The sequence below is a fragment of the Neolamprologus brichardi genome, chromosome 19 (assembly GCF_056152115.1).
Source record: "Neolamprologus brichardi isolate AB-2024 chromosome 19, ASM5615211v1, whole genome shotgun sequence".
NCBI classification, from domain to species: domain Eukaryota; kingdom Metazoa; phylum Chordata; class Actinopteri; order Cichliformes; family Cichlidae; genus Neolamprologus; species Neolamprologus brichardi.
Window position 1 is genome coordinate 11898436 of NC_142122.1, and position 25482 is coordinate 11923917.

The following is a 25482-nucleotide window of genomic DNA, read 5'->3' on the forward strand; positions in this document are numbered from 1 at the left end:
CGATTTTCAAGAACAAGGTTGATGTGCAGAGCTGTAGTAGCTACAGACGGATGTGTTTAATCAGTCACACTATGAAGATATGGGAAGAACTTGAACTGTATCATTTTTATGTGCATAAAAACTAAACACCATTTCTGCTTGCCCTAGGGAAAATAAACATTTAGCTCAACATATGAGGACCATAATAAACAATAATAAATTAAATAAACATTGGTACTTAAAAATATCTGGATCATATAAAACATGGTTAAGAAGCATTTAGAATAAAATCATTATAGCAGAATAAAATGCTTCTTTACCTTCTTCCTGACTGCAGGTGAGAAAACAGGCTGCGAGATAGATGGCAGGGATCATTTATGATGCTGTCACCTGCTGTTTTCACAATCCTGTTCAGTTTGTGTCTTTACTCAGACCTGCTGTTTCCAAACCAGCAAGTCATGCAGGACATGATTATGCTCTCGGTGGTGCCTCTGTAATAGACTGTCAGGGGTGGAGTGGTGAGGTCCTGCTTCAGGTTCAATGTTTTCATGTTACAGAGGAGATGGAGACAATGTTTTACCTCCTTAATGAGGGCTGTGGTGTTGTCGCTGGAGTTCAAACCTTCCTTCAGATACACTTCCTAATACTTGGTGCACTTTGCCTGCTCTACTATAGATCCACTGATGGTCAGTGGTGGGACACAACTGGAGGTTGTCCTCCTGACATCCATGATCATGTCCTTAGTTTTGTCTGTGTTCAGAGTGCTGAGTGTTATCTGGTAGAGTGGGGTCATTAAGACCTGATTGCACAGTGGGTTTATAGCCTTCTGCTGTCTGGAACGCAGCCACAAGCGCTGCGTGTCCTTGTTGTTTGTAAAATGATTTGACAGTTTTTCACATAATGCCTGTTTTCAGTTGCTTCTTCGTATGCTATAGGCTGAGCTGTTTCCAGATGATAACTCTGATCCTCGGTGGTGAATAGACCTCAGTTGTCAGCTGTGGCTTGTCACCAAGTGTCTTGACAGTTCTGATGACAGTCACATCGTCTGTGCATTTGTTTACAAATTCAGTGACAGCATCTGTGTATTCCTAGAGGTCTATACAACTCCCTTGATGTAGCTGTGTCTCTAAAAGTCCACCGTGTGCACTCAAAGCTGTCCTGCAAGGATGTATTAGCCTCATGAGGCCGCTTTCTGATATCTGACTTGCTGGAGGCATTTGGCTCAGTCTGGGCCTGCATTCAGGTGTCAACGTGACAGTCAAGTGATCAGAGCTACCAGTGAAAGAGTTGGTGAAGGTAGTTTAAGAAGAGAGCTGAAAATTAGTGAGCAGCAGTACAGCTTCATGCCAGGAAAGAGCGCTACAGATGCAGTGTTTGACAGTGCTGATGGAGAAGTATAGAGAAGGTCAGAATGTGTTGCAATGTGTCTTTATGGCTCTAGTAAAATCACATGATAGGATGCCAAGAGAGGAGCTGTAGTACTGCACAAGGACGTCAGAAGTGACAGAGAAGTATTTGATGGTGGTGAAGAACATGAGGGCAGCAACAATAGCGAGGTGTGCATGAGGAGTGACAAGGTGGGGTGGGATTACATCATGGATCAGCTCTAAGACCCTTCTTGTTTGCAGTGGTGATGGACAGGCTGACAGATGAGGTCAGGCAGGAATCTCCAAGGACTATGATGCTTGCAAATGACATTGTGATCTGTGGTAAGAGTAGGAAGCAGGTGGAAGAGAGCCTGCAGAGATGGAGTCATGCTTAGAGGGGGAGGTGAAGTTGAAAGAAGCAGTGAAGGTGCATGAAGTGCAGTGCGCAAGAGAGGTGAGTGGAGATGAGCGTCCGGGGTGATTTGTGACAGAAGGATAGCAACAAAAGTGAAAAGAAAAGTTTATAAGTTGAGACATTTGGTCAAAAAAAAAAAAAGACATGAGGCAGTGTAGAAGGTAGCTTAAGGTGCTAAGATTTTCATTGGGAGTAATCAGGAGGGACAGGATTAGAAATGAGTACATCAGAGGGACAGCTCAGGATAAGCACTTTGAAGGCAAAGTTAGAGAGGCACTGAGATGGTTTGGACATTTGGAGAAGAGTGATAGTGAATATATTGGACAAGGGATGTTGAACATGGAGGTGCCAGCCAGGTGGAAAACAGGAACACTAAAGGATGTAGTAAAGGAGGACATGCAGAGGATTAGTGAGGGCCGAACAGGATGCTAGGGACAGGATGAGATGAAGGCAAATGATCTGTTGTGGTGACCACCTTGTACCGCACTAAAATATGTTAAAAGCTGCTCTAACCTGCCAGTATGAGAAAATCTAATTAAAAAAATCATATATATGAGTGACTTCACTTAAGAAGTTAAAGTATCACTCATCAGAAACATTAGGGATAGTACTGTATACTTTTCCCATATAATTCAGAATTTCCTAAAGAGTGAAATACGAGTGCTGGAAATCATGCTAAACCATTGGTCAGGGTAGCCAAACCTAAATGTGTTTGTTATATTTTGAAGCTTCTTCCCTTATTTCTCCTGAATGAAGCATTGCTGTCAAGCTTCACTGCAGTTTTTCAGCCATTTGGATTAAAGAATCCACCGAACCTGCTCAATAGAAGCTTTTACTGAGTATGCAACAAGTACTTCTCATCCCCACTTTTCCCACAGTAAACAACGTCTTGACCTAGTTATGTAAATGACTTCTAACAGCGTAAAACTGTTTTCACTCCAACACAGTCCCAGCAGTCAACAGAACTGCAAAGCTAACGTTGTTTGTCTTGCCTAACTCACAGAAGTCTCCGGCTAAAAAGCTGAGCCATGCCATCAGTAAATCACTAGGCTGCGTCCCCATCGGAGAGCCGCCACATCCCGTATTCCCCGAGCAGGCCGAGAGACCACAGGAGCTCACCCACACTGTGTAAGTACTCTTCCCAATGCATTTGTTCCTGCTCTCTCTGTCATTATTGAGGGAACCCCAGCAGGTTTGTTGATTAACAGCATGGCAAGGATCAGTATCCTCATGATCTATAGTCTGCTACCGTCATGTAACTGCCTCCATCTTTCCATTTTGCTGTCACCACATGACTGATAGTGCGCCATCCTGCTCAGACATCTCGTCCCTGATTATTTGCTACCATGGAAATGCTGATATACTACACAGATTCAGCCGCTGCTGCCGTTAAGCGCAGTCATCCTCATCAGTCTGTTGGCAATGAAACAGGGACGATGGTATAAATCTCAGATTCTAGGCTTTGAGGCTTTGGGAAATCATTATAGAAAATGCATTATATTCTGCTGGTGTCCTAAACCCTGAAGATTCATTTACATTTCAGCTGAAAAATAGTACTATTAACATAATCAATTCCACCACTGAGATACTTTCACGTAGCATCTTCTTTGTTGCACTGAAACTCCAACGCTTTATGGTCTCCACCAAGACAACATCTAACTGTGTTTTGAGTATAAAAACAGTGGTCCATGGTTGTTCTTGTCTATGGCGTTAACATGATCGCAGGAAATCTCTCAACTTTTGTATTTGAGCTTTCGACAGTTCCCATAGCACGTTTCATAACAAAATCCCACTTCATATTCCAGTCACGACCATAAATCTAAGCTGTCTGTATATCCTTATGCTGCTGGCAAGTGTCAGTAAGTAATTGATAGTGCACTGCATCACAGGGGAGAAAGTAGCTTCGTGAATACCAAGAAAATTGACACAATGTAAATACATTCACATGATTTTCTGTTTTACCCCGATTCGCTTTTATATCCAGACTCTGCCCACTGCCAGGGGGCTTTTTCTGCATTGTGCCCAAACTTATGCGTTTAAGATGGAGTTTACATTTGCATAAATTTACAATTCATCACAACAGGGAGAGCCAACTGTCGACCCGGATGTTTTTCTCCTACTGAGAGATAAGGCGATTGGATTAGCTTGCACACTATAGGCTGCGTAGCATGAAATTACTTCACACAAGTAGATTAATATTGATAAAAAATAAAGTTTGTGGCTAAAATATATTTAGAATTATGTATTTCTAGGGGCCACGGGAAGTTGCAATCCATATCTATATCTATCTTTTTTTTATGATGTTGATTATTTCAGACAGTGTAGTCACTGAGAATATGGAGTTCTGTCACAGAGAAACCAGCTGGGGCTTTTGTTTAGAGCTCTAAAACCGGTTTTAATTGCTCAGTATTTTCTGATGTAAACTAAAATTTGCAGTGAGAAAAGGCCCTTAATTAAATAATACTGAATATAATATAGCTTAGAGGAAGTTATACCACGATTATTTCTACTTTTTATAATTTTACTTTTAAGTCTTAATAGCTTATTGGGCTTTAATAAAAATTATGTTTGGCATTCTTTCTTTGAAATTCCAGGAACTTCTTGTTATGATCTCCTTTGAGGGTTTTAAACACAAAGTGCATCCTCATGCTCTTGCAGATGGCATTTTCAGGTTCATCTCTGTATTTGTGTTTGCTGACTTTTAGGATAATAGATGTGACTGTTGACCCCTTCTTTTTATATCTTTTTGTCTCTATTGTTATGTCTGAAAGGGCATTTACAAAAGAAACCAAACATCTATTTTTGGTTCCAGAAATGATTTTATGTTTTGATTTGTGTGGCGATGAAGTAGCGCCTCTCATCAGCTGTGCAATGAAAAGAAGCTTTTAAACCTGACAACCCTTCAAAAGATGTATTCATCAGCGACTGTCATTCTCAATTTTGGTTCGGATTAAAAGCTCCCAAATTTAACTGTGCAGGTCTTCAAAATAGCAGGCAGATACATCTGCAAAACAACACACAGGGGGAAATAACAGTGTTGTTTAGTTCTTTGGAATATGATCCTTAGTATGAAATTATACATTAAACATGACACTTAAGTCTGCTTATCTTTAGATGTGAGAAAAGTACTAGCATGGCTCTATCTAACTGTAACAAAATCTAGAACCTCATTAGCATTTTATATGTTACACAATTACTGGACACTTTATTAGGTACAGCTTGCTACAACAGGGTTGGATCCACTTTTGCCTTCTCAACTGCCTTAATTCTTTGTGGTATAAATTCAGCAAGGTGCTGCGAGTATTCCTCTGAGATTTTGGTCCACATTGACGTGATAGCGTAAACGCAGCTGCTGTAGATTTGTCGGCTGCACATTCATGAAGGGAATCTCCCATTCCACCACATCCAACAGGATTTCTATTGGATATGGCGAGATCTGGTGACTATGCAGATCATATGAGTGCAGTGAAAAAAAACCCTAAACTTCCAAGCAAGCACCGAGTGCGCTACCACGTAATGGGAAATTCACAGAGAAACTCGCGGATTCTTCAACTGACCGCTGCGGCTCACCTGCACCAGGGTAAACCTCCGCCTACCCCACTCCTGCTTTACAGGTGAAAATAGATCAACAGGACCGCTAGTCTTTGACTTTATTTATTTTCTGCTGTGTTTTACTTGCATCTATTTGAAAGAGTGAGTGTAAACACAAAAAATATTTTATTTTATGTGCTGGAATGTGCAGAAAATAGGTTTAAATGTTAAACAAATTTCTTCCAGTCAGAGAATGTTGCATATAATTACATTTTTGCTTGATGCATAAAGTTAAACGATTAAAACTAATAAAACAAGTTTTAAAAAGAGACTTTTCAATTTGATTACATTTTGTATGATGGATTATGCAGAAAAAGTAGAATTGGGCTGAAAGATCTATCGCTTTATCACCTATTCAGGTTGTAAATCGTGTTTTTAAAAAGTAACTAAGTAATTAATTACTTTTGAAAATAAGTAATCAGTAAAGTAACGGGATTACTTTTTGTGGGAAGTAATCAGTAATTAGTTACTAATTACTTTTTTCAAGTAACTTGACCAACACTGCCCTCCACCAGTTTGGGGTTAAGTGGAAATAGGGAGACAGGACAAAACCAACTAAGAGAGAGAAGACTAAATTGTAATGACATACTGCAGTGGTAAAGAGTGAAAAGAGGTGCTCAGAGTATAAAAATTACAGTTAGTGGCTGTGAATAGAGCGGTGCTTCAACCATGTTTCTTCAGTAATTATAAAGAAGCAGCTTTAAAACTTAGCTTAACTTAGCATAAATACCAGAAATGGGGGAGCTAGCTAATCTGGCCTCCCAGCCCCTCTGGAGCTGATTAATTTACATCTGTGATGTTTAATAAAACATAAAAACTGAAAAATAACAGCTACGCTTTGATGTTATATGATATTTGTTGTTTGACTGTAAGACAAGGACAAAATTAAATTGAACTGTACCGTTAAATCCAACATCAAATTGTAAATCGTATGCCCTCGTTGTAGCCATGAGCCATGAGTTCTGCCGCTAATGGAATAATTCTGTTTTTTAATGGGCAGTTTAATAAAAAAAAATGATGGGGGAACACAGCAATTATCTGCATACCATTCCGAGTTCCCTGCTGGCTATAGAAATGGATCCCTCAGATAATTAGTCACAGGAAAACTGCCAGGCTTCTAGTTTTATTCTACATTGACTTCATTTTACTGGTGATGCATAAGAGTGAGAGAAATGCAGTGTTGGAATACTAAAACTATTGCTGCTGCTTGCCAATTCTGATGAATGTTATTTATGAAGAGATGGTGTTTCATATCGTAAAAGCAGGGGACATACATCAGTGATCTCTTAGGTGTGTGTGCGTGTGTGTGTGTCTGTGATGGCTGACGGAGCTTCTGTGAGTGACTAATAATGGCAGAATCAGGCTAGAGAGTCAAGTTTGATCAAAACGCCCAAATCGAATGGACACGAGTCTCCCAGTTGTCCAAACTCTCATATCATCTTCAGACAAAGTGCATCTATTCTGAAACTATTCTGAAATATTTACTGGCATCTGAAACCAAAGACCAACAGTGAGCTGAGCTGTGAATTTCTTCTCTCCACTCAAACTGTCAGCAAGATTCTTGGGGATTTGTGTTTTAGAGAGGAGTTATAGGTTTGGGATGCACTGTCTCTCAGAAACTTTAAATCTGATGCGGCTTCTTACCTTCAGACTTAGCACCGCTTCTGCCAAAAGACTTTAAGCACCAAAACAGACTAAGAGTCAAAAAATAGGCATCTTGCCGTACTTTGCATTTAATGTGGAACACACCAAGTCTGTGAGTCTGTAGGCTCAAATTCTCTCTTCCAATGTTTAATATTTAGTAACCAATTTTCCACTCTCTATATAATCCCTAGAAATCCATTAACATTTTAAAATGCTTTCCTCTGTTTTATGCCTCTTCTTCTTTTTCTTTTTTTTACTCTCCAGGTCAATGAAAATTCCATCAGTGTCATTAAAATGTAGAGAACAGGCATATAATTCACTTCACTGAGAGCGTGATCCATTGGGTTTTTATGGCCGAGGTACTGTCAGCCTCGCGGGAAATAGGAGCACAGCAGGAGAGGATGCTTCACGCTTGCTTATTATTTTTAGCCGACTGAGGACGATTGAAGGCACCCGTCCTTTTCAGAAATAAGGCGAACGAGTGTGCATGAGGTGCCGCTAGACTTAATTTTCCCAGTACCCCCTTCAAAGCCAAGTACAAATAGCACGTGGTACATTGTCATTCGCTGCACGCAGGTAACACAAAGCTTAGCGCATTGCAGACTTTGATCTCTTAGTGCCTAAATGTTGTGTCAATTTACTGGTGGTTGACCTCTGAGGCGCCGCCCGAATGTCTGGCCTGTGTGTCCTTAATCAGCGTTTAGGGAGTCAGTGAATCACAGCGTTGCAGACACTGATGTGAACGAGTCGGGATGCCTGTTAGAGTTCATTCTAACATTTAGAGGAGAATGAAATACTGCTTTACATAAGAGGAAGCTTTTTTATGGCACCCTGCTGTGCCACAGGAGTTATATTGGTATGTTCAAAAAGGGCTGCTGATTATTTATAGAAGGCTAACTGTGAAGAGCTTTGACTTATGTAACTCACTAAAGGTAAGGGGAAGAGTAAGGATATGTAATTGCAATTATAGTAGAAACTGTAGAGTTCATTGTGCGCTTGTCTGCTGAGGGGATGATAAAACATTTGTGCTTTTTTTTTGTTTGGAGGTTGCAGAGGAGGTATTTTGAGCAAAAGGCATTTCCCCCTAATTTCCACTGTGTTAGAGAGAGGTGAAGAGAGAAGAGTGAGTGTGTGCGAGAGAGAGAGAGAGAGAGAGAGGGAGAGAGCAAATCTACGTCGTCACAAAGTCACATGACCGCTGAGTTTCCTTGGAGACAACAGCAGTGTAATAGTGAGATGCTCGCCTGCTCAGTTGAGGGCAGATTAGGCATCTGGCAACAGCAGCAATTGGATGTATTTTGCCAGCCAGACAGGTGCTTTCTCTCCTCACAGAGGTAAGTGTGGCGCCTCGCTTCCTGTCCTCAGTCTGGAGCTCACCTTCAGGGTGGATTCTTGTAATGTGATTTAAAAAAAAAGAGGTAAACATTTTTCACATGCGCTGGGATTTTAGCCGTAGTGTTTGTGAGGGAGACTGGAAGGCAGCGCGTGGCCATTTAAGTAGTGACACTTTTGCTTTCCTGTTTATCCTAATGCGTGATCCAGAAATTGGCAGTGCTGTGGTTGTGCAAACGGCCCCAGAAATAAATACTCGGACTTGCGTCTCTTACGACCCCATTAGGCAACTCTTGAGGGGCATAAACGTCTGAATGAATTAATAATTGCAGTGTGTCTTCAAAAAGAACACACTGACCCCCTTGAGCACCCATGTTAATGCGAGGAGCATGCATTTAGAAGTACTACTGCATTTTTTCATATATTTTGTGCTGATTTCTGTTTTTAGTAGCTGAGTAATATACAGAACTGCCTCTGCTGTTGATGCACTTTGTGGGGGGGGGGGGGGGGGGGGGGGGAGGTGGCTTTTTTGCACAATGTAGGTATAAATAGTTTGATTTGGAAAAAAAGGAAAAGCTGATTGGACAAATAATCTTAATAAGACACAGTGCTCTACATTGCATTTTCTTTTATGTGGTAATGAGTGTTTTAAATAAAACAGTTACAACAGAATCAAAGCTGATAACTACACAAAGATACTGGGGATGCATCTTCAAGGATTTGAAAATCAAATGCTTTCCTCTGCTGTTTTCTGTGTCGGATGTGAAGCTGAGAGGACCTGAGATGTGCAGAGTGATATTTCGGCGCGGTAATGAGACTCCGTGGTCCGGGGGTTTGGACTCCGATGAGTTTGCCACTGATTCAGCCGCCAGATGGACCCCACTGCTTTGTTTACTCTCACAAATTACCTCCCACAATGTCACCTTTGCTAGTTTTTCACAGACTTCCAGTTTAATTAGATCTCTTGTCTGCTGCTCTTGCTCTTGCTCATGTTAATTAGGTTTAAGCTAATAGCCCAAAAACATCTAATTCGCTGTTCCTGGAATAGTCAATTATTTTGCAACAATTTTAAGTTACCTGGGGTACAGCATGTTGCTTTTTTTCCTGCAACACACTCAGTGGTTTATAATGATCCTCCTGCTTCCCTCCTCACCCTCCTGGTACAGTTGGATTAAACTGAAGCCAGGATCGCTGATTCATGATTATTAATAAAATGCAAATGCCCTCTCCTCCATTCCCTGGTGACAAGCACCACAGACCTCTGCAGCGCAGCATTAAAGACCTCTAATCTTGTCTTTTAGTCAGCCGAAACCAGCGGCCAACAACATGAACGACACAATGCTCATGTCCTCTGGGGCACCTACTCCTACTAAAAGGTAAGCGACCCTCAGGCCTGGTGTCATTTTGAAGGTATAACATCTTTAAAAGATGACCAGACGTCACTTGCAGTTACACACTCTGGCTGTCAGTTCTTCTAATCACAGGATTCAGATCCTCCCATCAGTGGAAATAACAGAGGGCAGTCAGTGAATCAAACTACAGATGTTATTTGTTCCTTCACACTTGACACACATTTCTTTTTTTTCTTTTCTTTTTTTTGTTTTTTTTGCATCCGAACAGCATTGCCTTGTGAGTAATTTTAGATGAAAATTTGTTCCGCTGTCGTGAAGAATATGCGAGCACTCCTACTTAAAGGGCTGATTTGACAAATAGATTATGAAAGAACTGGCGCCTTATCATGTAAGCAGATAGCAGGCGAGGGCCCCGTGAAAGCAGCCTAATTGTCCTCTTATTTCTGCCCCTCTCAGTTGAAGGCAAGCTCAATTATTATTTACTCACAGTGCTAATGAACCATTGTGGTTATGAATTCAATAATGGAGAGCACTCCGAGGGAGCTGTAATGTATCTGCACTCTCTCGCGCAGGTCTGTGCTGGTTAAATTTTCCTTTTTGTGTTCACAATCTCTTTATCATATCTTTTCAGCAATTTGTGTTTGCAAGACAGGCACATTAGCAGACACGCTACAGTCCACTGTAGAGAATGAATAGAGGCATGAATATCAAACCTATTTAGCATGCGGTGTTTGATTGAACTCTAAAGAATTTATTTAAGAATTCAGTGTGCAGTTTAATGAAGTCCTGTGGATGCTTTTATTTTGTTTTTTGTTTTAATCCACTTGTGTTTCTCCAGGCTGAGGTATCATACAATACTATGCCAAGGACCCTCGCAGCTGAAGGGCACCTTGTAAAAGAAGGGTCCAATGATGTGCAACTAGATTTAGCCCTTAACTGTGTTTTTAAAGAGACGTGTTAATATGAGCCTGTTTTTCTGTTTTAAAGATCAGTCACTTCACCTGGTAACAAAGTGTAATTATTTAACCTTGCTAAAAGCAAAGTAGCAATCAATACCAGTTTAGTTTTCTTTGCAAGATCAACATTTTGTGCAGTGCAGTCTTGTCTGTGTGGCCCGACGGTATCGAGATTACAGCTTGCATTGAGGGAAGCCAACAAGATAGGGTCACCCGAGGCTGTAAACAATACCTCACATCCAAACCTGTGGAGGTCAGTGGAAGACATTACGTTTTGCAGCATGGGCCAGGCAGAAGGCGACACTCTCCTGAGATTTGCTTCATTGTGGCAGCATTGAAGAAGCCCGATAACCTTTGTCTTGACATTTTGCTCTGTGAGTCATGGCTGTATGGGAAGATGTCATGCACCGAAGATGCTGTTGCCTCGGAGGGGTCCTAACAACCACGAAGCTGCCATTTTTAGGGCAGGAATTGTGCACTGAGCCATTGCGACGCTTCTAAAATAGGTTGTGTTGTGAGTGGCAGTGAGGACATCAGTAGGCAGGTCAAAGTGGGTTCATATTATTGTATTTGATAATTGCGCAGCACTAGCCTGCCCGCTTTTTTACTAAGGATGTACGAGTCAAAGATGTTACTGTTGAATAATGGAAAGCTCCTTGTGGCTCTGCTTCAGTTTGAAAGCCTCAAACTGAAAAGCAGCACCAGTGCAGTCCTTGTTTGTTGACTCTTTCAGAATTTTTACTGCAGGGAAACAAACAACAGAAAAAACAGAAACAGAACTATAAGATGTCAGGGAAAAGAAAAAAACTGAGGCTCTCTAAAAAAAAAAATAGTGCGTGTTGTGCTCCTAGCCTCCATCACAGTGTGCTCTCTGATACTGTCTGCTCTGCTGACAGGGCATCTGCTCTTTTCCACATCTCCCTCTCACACAGCAATATCTCAGCATAAGCAAGCAAACCAACAGCCCACAATTTAGAACTTATTAGCCGCATTATAGCAGCAAAAAACAAAATGCTGTCTCAGACTTAAAAGGCATTAACTCAGAGTCAACTCACTATTGACCAAACGTCAGTATGAAAGCACTATTGACAAAGCAGCTGTAGTTATATGTGATTGATGAACTGCTATTGCTTGCTTAACATTGAATTTGAGAATAATTTTCATGAAGCAGGCTTACCTGGTGTATTTAGTGAGTAAATGAAACAGAACAGATAGAGTTAGGTCCATACACATTTGGATAAAGGCACAATTCTTGTACACCGTCGTTGTATTTTTTTAGTCAAGCATTTAATATTAGACTGAAGTGCAGATTTTCAGCTTTAATTCAAGGGTTTTAAAATGTATACAGAATAATGGGCAGCTTTTTACAGGCTTGAAAGTAATCGGACAAACTAACCTGATTTTAAATAAAATCAATGGCTGTCTGACTTCCGAACCAGTGGGAATCACCAAATGCTTCATTTCCTCACATGACATGGCCTACCAGGCCTTTGCTGAGTCTCTGTGCATTCAGATTTGTATTTATTAACTAAAAAAACATGTGCTGTTGGGTTGAGATCAGGTGACTGATTTGGTCAGTGAACAATATACCATTTGTTTAACCTGAGAAACTGTTAGGTTGCTTCTGCAGTTTGCTTTGGGCCATTATCTATCTACTATAAAACACTGTCCTATTAGGCTGAATCTGAGCCGTGTACACTTAAGAATTCATGCTGATACTTCTACAAGCACTTATATCATCAGTAAACACTGACTGTTTCACTGGCAGCCATACGTGCCCATGCCATAGGGGTGCCTCCACCATGTCTGACAGATGATGGGATATGATTTGTACCCAGAGCTGTTTCTCTTCTTGTCTATACTCTTCTCTGCCCATCACATTCGTACAAGTTCACCTTGGTTTCATCTGTCCAAAGAATTTTTTTCAGAAGTGTGCAGGCTCTTTTAGACGTTTCCTAGCAAAGTGACCTTCTACTTCTTGAGTATAACCAGTGGTTTGCATCTTGTTGTGAGCCCCCTGTAATTATATGTGTGAAGGGTTCTCTTGATTATAGACTTCGACAATAATACACCTTCATCCCTGAGAGTGTTCTTGACGTAGGGTGTGAAATTTTCCTCTCTCTCTGATAGATTTTGATTTTTGGCTGATGATAGACTCCTTGAGTTGTATCAGAATCTCTTTGGACCTGATATTTGGCCAGCAAAAAGCAGCCAAATGTTCAACACTTGGGATTTAGGCGTTAGATCTTTTATCCACTTAGATCGTTGTAAATAACCAGGAAACAGGCCTCACCTAGCCACAAAACTGCTCGTCATCCAATTGTCCAATTAATTCTGAGTCTCTGAAAATGGCAAACTATGTATAAATGGCTGAATGTCCTAAACAGCTGATGCAAAGCTTTTGAATTAAAGCTGAATGTCTTTATTTCAATGACATATTTAGTGTTTGGTTAAAATCCAATGTGATGGTGACCTAGGTAAAACTACAAACACTGCGTCATTGTTCAAAAACATATTAACGTCACTCTATTGTACTTATAGTGGTTGGCAAATGACCTAATGTAATGTTTTGCTGTCTTTTATGAAAATGGATGAATTTACTCTAAATCATATATATTGATATTAGTGCTGTAAACACTTGATATCCAAAATCTGTCACTTAAAAGTCATTTAGTCTTTATTTATAGCAGCGTCAAAGAAACCAGAAATCTGAACTCTGAGCCTGCCCACGCTGAGCTGAAATAGGTAAACATGACAGACACAGTGGTGTCTGAGAAATCGTGTTTGAGTAAAAATGCTTACAACTAAAATAAGTATCTGGGAAAGATGCCAGTTTGGAGCGCTTAAAGGTAGTTCATGGATCTCTGTCTGAAACCTGGCTCAGGCCATCAGGTGGTGCCAAGAAACTCCCCGAAGAACAAAACACTGGAGCTGCTTCCAGCCTGAAGATTCACTCCAAACAGCTCCCTGACGTATGTTAATGCATTACTTTAATTCTACAAGAAACCTCAGACTCTGCCTGTGCTTTGGCCTGAGGACGAGAAGGTAAATTATTTAGAAAGTGCCCCACTTAACGAGACATTTTCAGAGATCTGGCTCAAAACGACTGCTATGACATGTTGGTTGAGTGATTTCTCCTCTAGTGGACCAAGTTTAATCTCCTCCAGTCAGGTGACAGTATCTAAAAATATGTCAAATCGTTCAGTGACTATTTAATGATGTAATCAGTGAAATTATGGGGAAAAAACATTGAAAAAAATAGCTGAAATGATCTCAGTACACTAGCAGATTTTTGTATATAGATAAGATTCAAATGTTAATTAAGAGGCTGATTATCAGTCCTTTTGAGGCCGTGTGGTTGCTGATGCAGCTGGTTTGAAGCCAGATTGGGTTTAATGGTCTTAATCATCACTTACTCTCAGATAGCGCCCAACTCCATATCAGCTGTCCTTCACTCTTCACTGCAGACCGCCTGCCGAGAAAGAACAGCATATGTCCTGTCGTCTGTCCGCACCATATGCCACACCCATGGTCATTTAAAGTCTTGCGCCTTATTTGACATTTCCAGTGAGTGATGAAATGGCCAGAATGGGCATTGGCACAGTCACAAATGCATTTGGCATGCTGCATTCTCTCTTATCCATCACAGTTCATTTTTATGACCAATTACTGTACCTCAGACTGTCTATCAACGCTGCAGTCAAAGCCAATTGTCCTTTGTTAAGGTCGCCTTAATTATGAAGTTTTGTTTTCATGCAAATTATTTTATATAATCACTTGCGCCATGCAATTTTTTTTTTTTGTTCCTTTCTACTTACATAAGCGCTTTTGACATTTGAGTCACTGTTGCTGTCTATGCTTGTGTGCATGTGTGCACGCGTGCATGATGTGTCTTTCTATCTTTGACTTTGGGCAGTGTCTTGGAGAGTCCCAGCCGGCTAGATGAAGAGCACCGCCTCATCGCTCGATACGCTGCCCGCCTGGCAGCTGAGGCGGGCAACTCCACAGTGAGTATGAGACCCCATGGTGGGCATCAGTCACCCTGTATTTCAGATTTGATGCTTTGAAGTTTTTGTCAGGTTTTCTTCATCAGCACAGGGAACTTGGATTTTGAAACTGAAATGTGAGCTTTTATTTTCCATGACTTGTATTTGTTTTAGAAAGATTTAAGGAATTTTTGCTTTTTGGCAGAGCGCTGTAGAGAAATAGGCAGGGCACGTGGGGCAGTGAGCAGGGAAATGACTCAAGTTGAAGGTCAGCCAAGCTGGGAGTTGAACCTGGTACTTTGCTGTTCCGGGCATTAAAATCTCTAAGCAATGGGAAAGGTAGCCCTTACGTTGATGACTTTTCTAGAAATACAGCGAAGTAAGGAGCACATGTCATCTGATTAAAAGTTCTAGTCCTTTCTATGCTGGTAACATGTTAACAGCAAAGTGTGGCTCAAATATGCAACAAATACTCCTCAAGCCAGATTCCTTATCACAAATACACCAACTGCTGGGTCTGTTTACTCTGCAGCCAAACAAAATCAGGTTGTCTTAATAGAAACTGCTTTCTGATTTTATGCTCCACTAGTCGTGAGCTGGAAGAGTACAACTCTCTCCTTCTTAACTCTTTCATATTCCATTGCTACCTTTTAGAAATTTAAACCTAAACCTCTCCAAGAAATGGAAAAAAATACGTTTTGAAGGCACATTTTGGTGAAGAAAAATGGTAACGAGGATGACACATACATGCTTCAAAATAAAAAGCGCCCCGCTGGTTTCGCCAGCTGAACTCTTTTGTTGTGAAGCAGCAGCAGTAGATTTCTTTGTCACTGTTTGTTATATATGGAAGGGATAAAGCGACGCTGTGGTTCCTGTTTATGCTGAAACATAATAAGTCTCCAGCGGAGCATCATTACTGCTCGCTGTGGTCAGGCGCGATAGCTGTTTGTATTTAACTTTTGTTCTCCCCACCGTGTTTTTAATACTGTTTTATGATAATTTTGTTTTTCAGCAACAATGTCCTCCAACAGATCTCAGTTTCAACTTTGATGCCAATAAGCAGCAGAGGCAGCTGATTGCAGAGCTGGAGAACAAAAACAGGTACAGCTTATCATGCGACCATCGTCATACATGTGTGACAGGTTTTGATTTGATTTTTTGGCTTGTTGGTGGTAAAGCAGTGATGCATGATTTTGTTGCACTCATTTGCTTTCCGTTACAGCCTTTAGCTGAGATGATGATCACGGATATATGTGTGCTAAAAATATTACATCGGTGCACAGCGTGGCTAATCAAGCTGTTCCTTTGAAAGTTTCTCAGCCATCTGTAATATTAAAATGCTGCTTGCATGTGAATGCATCAGCAGTAAACCCATTATTAAATCTTTGTCCTTTGACTCATCTGAGTGCAGTATGTAAACAATATGTGCTTTTCCGTTCACATTTTAAATCATTTCAAATGCAAGTTTTGCATTTAAGGTATTTTTAAACCGACATGTGACAACACAGCATTAGTAATAAAGCTCACGTTTCGTCTCTGCTGTCTGCTATATTCAGAGAGATCCTGCAGGAAATCCAGAGGCTGCGTTTGGAGCATGAACAGGCCTCTCAGCCGACACCAGAAAAAGCCCAGCAGAACCCGACACTCCTGACCGAACTACGACTCCTCAGGTATCAACCTGCCGACACGATACATCACATATAACATCCTCATTAAGGGGTCAAAAAGATAAATAAATAAAAACAAACAAAACCTCAAGGCGGTTGTACCTTTTTGGACTGAACTCATTCTTTACGTAAAATTAATGTGTGCCTAATTAGGGAGCATTAGCTTGCACAACAGCATGGACATTTGTCTTGCTGGCAGGACACTGAGACCCTTGGGTTCAGTTGCTGGGAGAGAGTCACCCTGTGAGGACATGTTACAGCACTTTTTACCTTGAACGACTCCTTGATTGTGTCAACTGGCCTAAATAATGCATCAGAGGCAACATTGCAAGTCAACAGTTGTGCCAAAGGTTCAGATCACATGTTCTTTTAATGTTTTATAGCTTAACTGTTTAGCTACTAAACTAATCTTTAGTCATTCATCCATTTGCATCATGTTTTTTTTTTCGGTTTTACTCCCCACGCAGACTCTTTTTGGCATGTTAGTGTTGATAATATTTTCATAATATGGTAATTATGAGGTAATTTCTGTCTTATGTCACGTGACCACATTGTTTCTTACCAGTAAACAGGTTTTCATATATTAATACGCTCTCTTAGTATGTTTGCTTTAGGGCAGACATCATCAAATGGTAAATATTTAACAGCACAGTGTTCTGTGTGGAGCTGTACTTGGACAGATGTCATATTGCATTTATTACAGCCACAGGATGAAGAACAGATAACCGCTGCTTACAATCTGCAAATGTTTGTAAGTTTCTTATAGGACAGCTTTAGCCATACAAACGATTGCTACTGTGCTTTAATTTTTTTTTCAATATAAAGTTACATAGTATGGACACCAGGGGGTGATAAAGAGCCAGAAGCATAATTGAAAAGAGGCCACAAACAGTCACAGTCATGTTTTTATATATAAAAGAATTATTTTAGAGCATTTTTTGTGCATGTACTTTATGAAAAGCAGCAAATCAAAACTTTATTCTAAAACAGACCTCAGAACAACAAAGAACACATGAAGAATAAAAGGGAACACTGGGGCTTAATCATAGCAAGAACAAAAAAAAACACTAGAGCCTTGTTATTTGGCATCCAGGAGTCTTTGTTTCCTGAATGCCAAAACGTGAAAGAACACATATTCTGATAGCATAGTGTTAGTGTCAGGGTGAGGGTTAATGGCTGGATTTGACCTTAATGGCTGTAGGTTGACACACTTGGTTTAAGGTGTGACATTGATGTCATTTTTTCAATATCGAGGAAACATATTACCTAATAATGCCGGGTATGGTGCACATACTTGATGCAAATGCAGTGGGACTGCCTACTGGAGTGGCTCTAATTGATCCGGGGATTATTGGACCTAAAGGCAAGTCTCTCTCCCAGACACAAAAATAATACCCTCACTTAGCTGCTCTTCAGGAAGTGCATAAGTGTATGAAATAATTTGCTAATAGACTTTGATGAAGTCTCTGAAATAGACTTCATCTGAAATGCTTTCAGTTTCAGATGACACCGCCTTCTTTACAGAATATTTTCCAGGAATCTTTTGTTGTCTGTTTGGAGTTTAAAGCAAAGCACTGGTGTACAATTATGCCTTACAAATAAAACAGAAATCCATAAATCTTTTGTTTTCCTCCTTCCTCGGCAGACACAGGAAGGATGAGCTGGAGAGGCGCATGTCAGCCTTGCAAGAGAGCAGACGGGAGTTGATGGTGCAGCTGGAGGGTCTCATGAGGCTGCTAAAGGTAAAACTTTCAGCTGCTTGGAGAAGATTTATCTTCAAGTAGGGAAATATAATAACCCAGAACAGAACATAGATATTAACTGTCCTAAATCTGCCGTTATTCTTTTATATTTCACAGGTTTTATCAATGATATTCTACCTTACATAATTAGGCTTTATTTGATGAATTGAAAATTTCCTTAAGTCTTCAAAACCAAGACTGCAGTAATCTTATGTAAACGTGCCATGTGGTGCATGCAGAAACCCCTTTCTTCTTCTTTTATTGCTTTAATTCTGTTGCTCTCACTCTCCCTGCTCTCTCACTCTCTGCTTACCTTTGCTGGCTGATAGGATGAGGAGCAGAAGCAGGCTGTAAGTTGCCCTTAATTCAGTTTGCAAGGCTCAATACCTGCTCTAGTCACATCATATAGTCCACTGCTCCCCTCTCCACACAGATGTGATTGAAGGAAGCGTTTATAATAGGTTTTAAGACGACTGTTAAGAAAGATGATGGGATTCCACTACCTAACATTATTACACTGATCTAGTTGTCAAACTTGATTCTGCTCCACCACTTCCTTGTTAGCTTCATGCCAGAGCGGTAGAAGCACAATCTTTAAAATTTGTTTTCTAACCCCGGCGAGTTGAGAGAACTGTGTTTTTCTTGGTCCAAATGTCAGGGACCTGTTCCTTTCATTGGCGCTAACAAACTCACTTCTAATATGACTGCAGTCTGGCTGGCCATCTGCTGCCTGGCACGGAGCCATCAACCCGGGCCTGCAACAGTCCCAGAGACACACACTGATCCTTTCTCTATGAGATATAGCTCCCAACTCAGCACAAGCCCCACATGCACACCTACGCATGGTTCTCATTAAGCCTGTGAATGCAGTAAAGGTGTACTATAGACAGACAAGGTAAAGCCAATCAGTATAGCTTTACCACAAGTCTTTTGGAGGGGGGTTGTGGCTTTTAGCCAATATTTTGTTTGTTTGTTTGTTTGTTTGTTCTCCCAGTAAGGATTAAGTTCTTTTGGTCACATCTGTGTCAAGATTTATTTCATTAGAAGTCACCTTTAGAAGCAAAAAGGTTTCCTAAAGCTGCAATCTGTGATCCCAATAGAGCATCATCTATTTAAACTGGTTGTTCGAGAATTTGATTAGTTGATGTTAGGCTGATATTTAGGTTTCTTTGTTTTTTTATCATCTTTCTGTAGAATCACTGTTTTTCGCTTACTATGCTTCTGGAAGAAGATGCCTGGTGACACTGGTCAGCTAGTGTCTTTGTACCTGCCAGGGTCAAACACATAAATATCAGAAATCAGTCCTGATGTAAATGTAGCCAGTCTCTTCTTTCAGCTTATCTGGTTGTATACCTCTCCAATTTCAACTTTGCTACTATTTTTAGAGCGCTCCCTGGAAGTTGTGCTCTACCCTCTTGCATGTGAACTTTCAGCATGTGGTTCCTACGTTTGGAGGTTAGGTAATGTGCTGATGATTACTGTAACTATCATAAATGGTTTTATCCATTGCAGTCACAGTCTGGAGGCTCCCCTCACTCTTCTCCCAGCCACGGTGCGGGCTGCTCGATGCCTATGCCCATACGTTCCACCTCGGCTGGGTCCACCCCAACTCACACACCACAGGACTGCCTGGCAGGTGTGGGAGGGGATGTGCTGGAGGCCTTTGCTCAGGGTGCGTCTGAAACCAGTAAAACAAAGAGGATTTGAAGCAGATTATACTTATGCAAAGTTACACTCCAAGACTAGTCATTTGATGTCTTCTCCGTTCTCTGTTCCTCAGGTGTGCCTAGAAATCTTCGGAATGATCTTTTAGTTGCTGCTGACTCAATCACAAACACCATGTCGTCACTGGTGAAAGAGCTTCACTCAGGTTAGTCTAGACAAAATAGGTTTTTAGCTTTTTTTTTCTTCTTCTTCGCCTTCAGTCCTTTTTTCTTATCTTAAAAAAGGCACTTCTGTCCTCTTTGCATTTTCTGCTATATTTTAGCCTTTTGTGCCCAAGTATTTACATAAGGAACTGCTGTCACTGAAATGTAGTTCTTGTTTTTTAAAGTGGACGATGGCGCAGAGGATGAGGAGACCAACATGAGGAATGGTGGAGACAGAGGTAAGTCTAGTAATAGTAATTATAACGATTGGCCAGGATCAAAATATGCAATATTTGGTTTCTTTTCTGTTGCACCATAAAATCAATCAAAATTTGAAAGGATAATATAAAATTACTGCAGAAACAGCAGCTTTTGATGACAATGACTGTGTTGTTTCTTCATTTGTTGGATTTGAATGATTGGCTCCGACTAAATATTTGCATGGCACCTTTATCAGCCAAGAAAAATATACTTGTTTGGCTCTTCGAACTGGGCTCCTTCTGTCACACTCCATCCAAAAGCAGCGATGCACTGTAGCGTATTGCCACAATCTTTTTTTCTTTTTTTAAAAAAAAAAAACGAATTCATCTAGACTCTTCGGGCTGTCAACAAGCTCTTCTGTTTGTGTATCCAGGCACAGTGAGATTACAGAAGCACTGAGGGAAAGAGAACACCATCCCATCCTGTAAGGACATACAGTCATTAACTGGGAAGAATCAGCAACAATAACAACAAGAACTCCCCTGGCATTAGCACGTAGAGTAATGCATGCTGTAATCTAACAGGATTTCACTATGTGAAAAAAAAAAAGTTTCTTCACACCTTGCTGGTAGCAAGATGTGTATAATTAGCAAGTATGTATGTTGTCCTGTAAACAAAAACTGCTGTAATTACCCAATGATTTCCCTCATGACTGCTAAGGAATGGCTTGCTGTGCTTTCTCTCCCAACTGTTCCACCGCAGCAGATCATTCTGTATATAAGATTCTGTACACACATGACCTTGGGAATGCCCCGACATGAAGGCGACCTGCTGTCACCACATGTTCCCTGTCATTGCTTTTTGTATGATTAGCACTAGCATTTCTTTTTTTCTGTTTTGATATTTTTTGCATGACGTTGCACTCGTGTCTTGATAAAGGTACTGTACCACACTATGCCAGCTCTTTGTGGGTTTATGATGACAGCTGGAGTGTCAGAAGTGTCCTGCCTCAGAATTCATGCTGAGTGTGTTTACCTGCACATCTGTATTCTGCCACTCTAGTCTCCAATAGCAAAGACGCTCTATGCTCTGGTCACAGCCTGGAGAAAAGCTTCATATTAAGGAATATTTCATTTCCTTTCTCGTAGTGCTATGAAAGGATTAAGCTGGGACAAAATTAGATTAATCTAGTATAAAAGCCGGAGGAGGGTTAGCTGGTCTGTCAGAAGTCATTGGCCTGGCAATTAAAAATCGCAAAAACTGTCTAAGAAATTGTTCAACGCAAAAAAATTTTTCCTGGGAAATAGCTAACTTAGCTTTGTCTGGGAAAAATAAAATAAAATCACTAGATTTGGTTGTTTCTTCTATTTTTCTTTCAACGAATATTTAAAAGCAAGCAAAACCAAGTAAGCTGTTGAGCACCCGCTTCTAGCCAAGAATACTGGCTTAAGCCTGACTCACACAGGTCTAGAAACCAGTCAACGAGCCCCTGGTTGCTAGTTGAAACTAGTTGCACATAAGGTGATGCATCAAAAATCTTTATCTGGCTACCTGTAGTTTGCAGTGGAGATGGTAATTTGTCTGCAAGCAACAGTGATGCTGTGAAAAGTGTGAGAAAAAAAATATATCAAAGTTTCCTTATCGTCTGCAACTAACACATTTCAAAAGGCACAACTTTTACTTTGACGGCATAAGTTCTCCATTTCTGGTTTCTGTTTTACTATAAACAGTTTCGCTACAGCTTGGTGAGTAGTTTGCAAATGTTTGCAGACAAGTCTTTCATGCAAACTGCTGGTGACCATGGCAACCTTTCAGTGACCACAGTGATTGCAAGGATTGCTATTGTCCTGCATTTACCTTCCAGACCAGAGTACACATCTGACACTGATTTTGATTTTCTCCTTTTGGCAAGAAAACAAGCAGGTGTAGTTTCCACAAGGCTGAATTTTTCCTTTAATCATTTAAAAACATCTTGGAATGAATAAGGAATAGCATGGAACTTTCACCACTGTTGTTTCCAGAATATCAGGAGCATGTAAACACACTCGATGAGTCTATACTATTCTGCTGCTAATGTGCTCTCAGTGAGCAAACCCTTGCAAATAAAGAGGGCTGTGCGCTTACAAACCGAGGGGCTGCTCTATACACAATAATGAGCCACGCCTTGTTTCCTCCCAGTGAAAACTGAACCACCTGAAGGGCATTGTACCGCTCAGCACAGCATGGTGCCTCCTTGCAAATGACACTGACTAGCTGGTAGCCTCAGTATTTATTGTTTAAAGCAGTGTTTCCCAACCACTGTGCCACGCCACATAGGTGTGCCGTAAGAAATGATCAGGTGTGCCGTTATCTGTTTCCACCTGATTAGTACTCAGCGACTGGCAGAACTATTACATTCTGTTCCACTAGAGGGCAGTACAACTAGCTGCTCTAATTAAATGGGTTGCCCTAGCATGAGTAGTGGTCAGAAGAAAGCAAAAAAGGTATACTGGGGACAAACCAAACCAATTCCGCTATGGCCGGTGCCGGGCAAAAATGATCAATATGCTTTTTGTGACATTTTAGTTGGTGGTGTGTCGTGTGATTTTTCTAATGGGAAATATGTGCCATGGCTCCAAAAGGTTGGGAAACACTGGTTTAAAGTATAGAGAAGCACCTCAGGATGTTAAATAGTAATGAATTAGGCACTGACTTTTAGTTTTGAGTTACAAAATTTGAGGATTTAAGGTTTTAGTGAGCAAGTAGATAATGTTTTAATAGCTTTATTTAATTATTTCGAGAATATTGACAATGTGTATGTGCAATGAAGGTAGGTGCTCAGGGACTGCAGAGGTAATTTAAGTGAAATGTGATGGTAACATGAAGAAATCTTTTGCCACAAACTAAGATCAATGTTAATTGAAGATGGAGGATTTAACTGCAGAATAGTGCAGTTGTGGTCACAGGTTTTGTTGAAGTTTCCCAAAATAGTTTCACATTCTACCAAGTCAAGTTTGTTTTATTTATTGGATTCAAAGAAAAGGAGATTTCAGTGAAGCATGTTGTTGAATATAGTTTGTCTGTGTGTGAATTTGTACTTTTTGTGGAAAAGCAGAGTGATTCGCCTGTTAAGGAGGCAGCTGTTAACATGAAAGGAAGTTTATCCTACGTCACTAGTAGAGTGAGTCTCAGTTAATTTTACATTTTTGTCTAGCTCACTGTTTTGTCCTTCAGAGTAGCCTTTCATCTCATATGAAAACAGGCAACGTCGGGTTTTTAAGTAAATGTTTGATTGGTAAACGTTGGTGAGCAGTTTAAGAGGGATGTGTTCAGTCCCAGAAAGAAGCGCAGGGTAAAGTCTGCCTCAGTTAAACTACAAAAAGTGCGATCTATTTATTTACATTTTTTTCTGCTTTGAGATTTGTAAATTAAGCCTGTGCTATAAGCTAAGTATAGGGTTTGAACAACCTGTTACACTGTGTCAAGAAAAACAACAAAAAGACACTCCTCTGTTATTGTTGTTCTTAATGTGATGTTTTTCATTAAGTTCTCTTTTCTGCTCCGCGTTATCATTACTGTTATTATGGTTTACAATATTAGTGGAGAATCGTTATTGTAATGATTTTGTTGGAATAAGGATTCACTTGTATAATTGCCCAAATATAATATATAGCAAGTAAATTACAATTCTGGGACCCCTGCTGTCAAAAAGTTCATCCGGCGTCAAAGGTCCCAAAATTACAAAACTGCACAGGTAAAAATTTAGCAAGTTCCTGTCTTCCCCGTCATTTCAACCATGCATTCCGGTGCAAAATTGAGCTTTCCGTTTGTTCTTTCAGTTCGTGCCTGTAGCTGTTCTGTAGAGTGCTGTACAAAGTAACCATTCAGCAAATACTGTCAGCCTTTATGTCAGTTTTAGCTTTTGATTTTATTTATTATGTTCTGGGGGAAACTTACTCATGCTCAGCCTTTACATTTGTGCCAAACTGTTTGCAGACATTGTGTGTCAAATTCCAGGTATATATCAAAGTATATCTGCATTAGTACGTTGTTGTTCATAGTTTATTCACAGAATGCCTGAAGATGTTCGTATTTAATGATTTCATCCGCTGGGGGAAAAAAAAACCCAAACAAAAACAAACTCATATTAAATATTCCAGAAAAAAAGATAACTTAAAAAAACCACACACACATTCCAGATCTACTGATAGAGAGTCACTGATGTCATTTTAACCAACGCAGAGGCAATACTGTATGTACATACCCTGTCAGACCAAACTCGGGGTACTACAATTATAACATAGCTGGTCACACAGAGGTGCATACATCGTGATCCTTTTAATGTTTGCAGAGAGACAATGTGTAACGAGGACAACCTCGGCGACAACGCTCCCCTGATGTTATTTATCTATGTATGTGTTCTGTATGGTTATGCTTCTGGTACCCATTGTTTCTCATGTTGATTTTACAAAACAGAGTTTTATGTCACAAAGCCACTGTCTTTTGTAAATAAATCAAATGTGAGATATATTAAAAAGATTTAAAATATGGCTGCGGCTGGTCACGTTTTTTTATTTATCATCACTCGATGCATACATCAGCTATCATTGGTGGCAAGTAACATGTACTCACTGGCAAATGCTCATTAACATGCATCTCTAATGAGCCAATCACACGGCAGCAACTTAATGCATTTATGCATGTAAACATAGTCAAGATGATGTGCGGAAGTTCAAACTGAAGCGATTTAGGTGACTTGGTTGTTGTTGCCAGGCTGGTTTGAGTATTTCAGAAACTGCTGGCCTGTCGTCTGTTTCTCGCACAACCATCTCTAGGGTTTACAGAGAATGGTCAGAAAAAAGAGAAAATATCCAGTGAGTGGCAGTTTTCTGGGAGAAAATGCCTTGTTGATGCCAGAGGTCAGAGGAGAATGGCCAGACTGCTTTGAGGTGACAGTAAAGCAACAGTAGCTCAAGTAACCACTCTTTGCAACTGAGGTATGCAGAAATTTGCATACAGCATGTCTTACCTAGAAGCAGATGGGTTACAGCAGCAGAAAACCACACTGGGTGCCACTCATGTCAGCTAAGAACAGGAAACTGAGGCTACAATTCACACATAATGGAAGCATCATTCATAGCAACTCTCATCACTACTAATTTATAGTGAATGTTCTTACAAAAATCTCATTCAGTAATTTTAGTTAGTGTTTCATTGCTGAATTTTACATAGCAGTATTATTATTTTTAATTAGACTACGTTCTCCAGCATTAATAATACCAATTAAAAGAATAGGGGCAGTAAAAGTCTTAGGTTTCATTGCAACATAGAAACATTAAGATAACTGCTTTTGAATCCTTAAATGTACTTGCAAGTTTGTTGCAGTGCAAATGTTGAGCTGGG

The 25482-nt window shown here is 40.3% G+C and overlaps 1 protein-coding gene across 4 annotated transcripts in view; it reads left to right on the forward strand.

Annotated features, from left to right (window-relative positions):
* The window catches only part of dtnbb (dystrobrevin, beta b), a 35217-nt gene extending 10594 nt beyond the window's left edge, over positions 1-24623 (forward strand). For 2 of the 4 annotated variants that reach the window (XM_006798799.2, XM_035911090.2), the window contains exons 10-19: positions 2765-2889; positions 14553-14643; positions 15635-15723; positions 16179-16292; positions 17935-18031; positions 18361-18381; positions 19544-19703; positions 19812-19901; positions 20085-20138; positions 20534-24623. In XM_006798799.2, coding sequence (XP_006798862.1) covers positions 2765-2889; positions 14553-14643; positions 15635-15723; positions 16179-16292; positions 17935-18031; positions 18361-18381; positions 19544-19703; positions 19812-19901; positions 20085-20138; positions 20534-20559 — 867 coding nt within the window. In that variant the 3' untranslated portion in view covers positions 20560-24623. Of the gene's footprint in view, positions 1-2764; positions 2890-9629; positions 9705-14552; positions 14644-15634; positions 15724-16178; positions 16293-17934; positions 18032-18360; positions 18382-19543; positions 19704-19811; positions 19902-20084; positions 20139-20533 lie in introns of all 4 variants that reach the window. The other 2 variants (XM_087832835.1, XM_087832834.1) reach the window with 2 other exon arrangements.
* Positions 24624-25482: the final 859 nt, after the last annotated feature.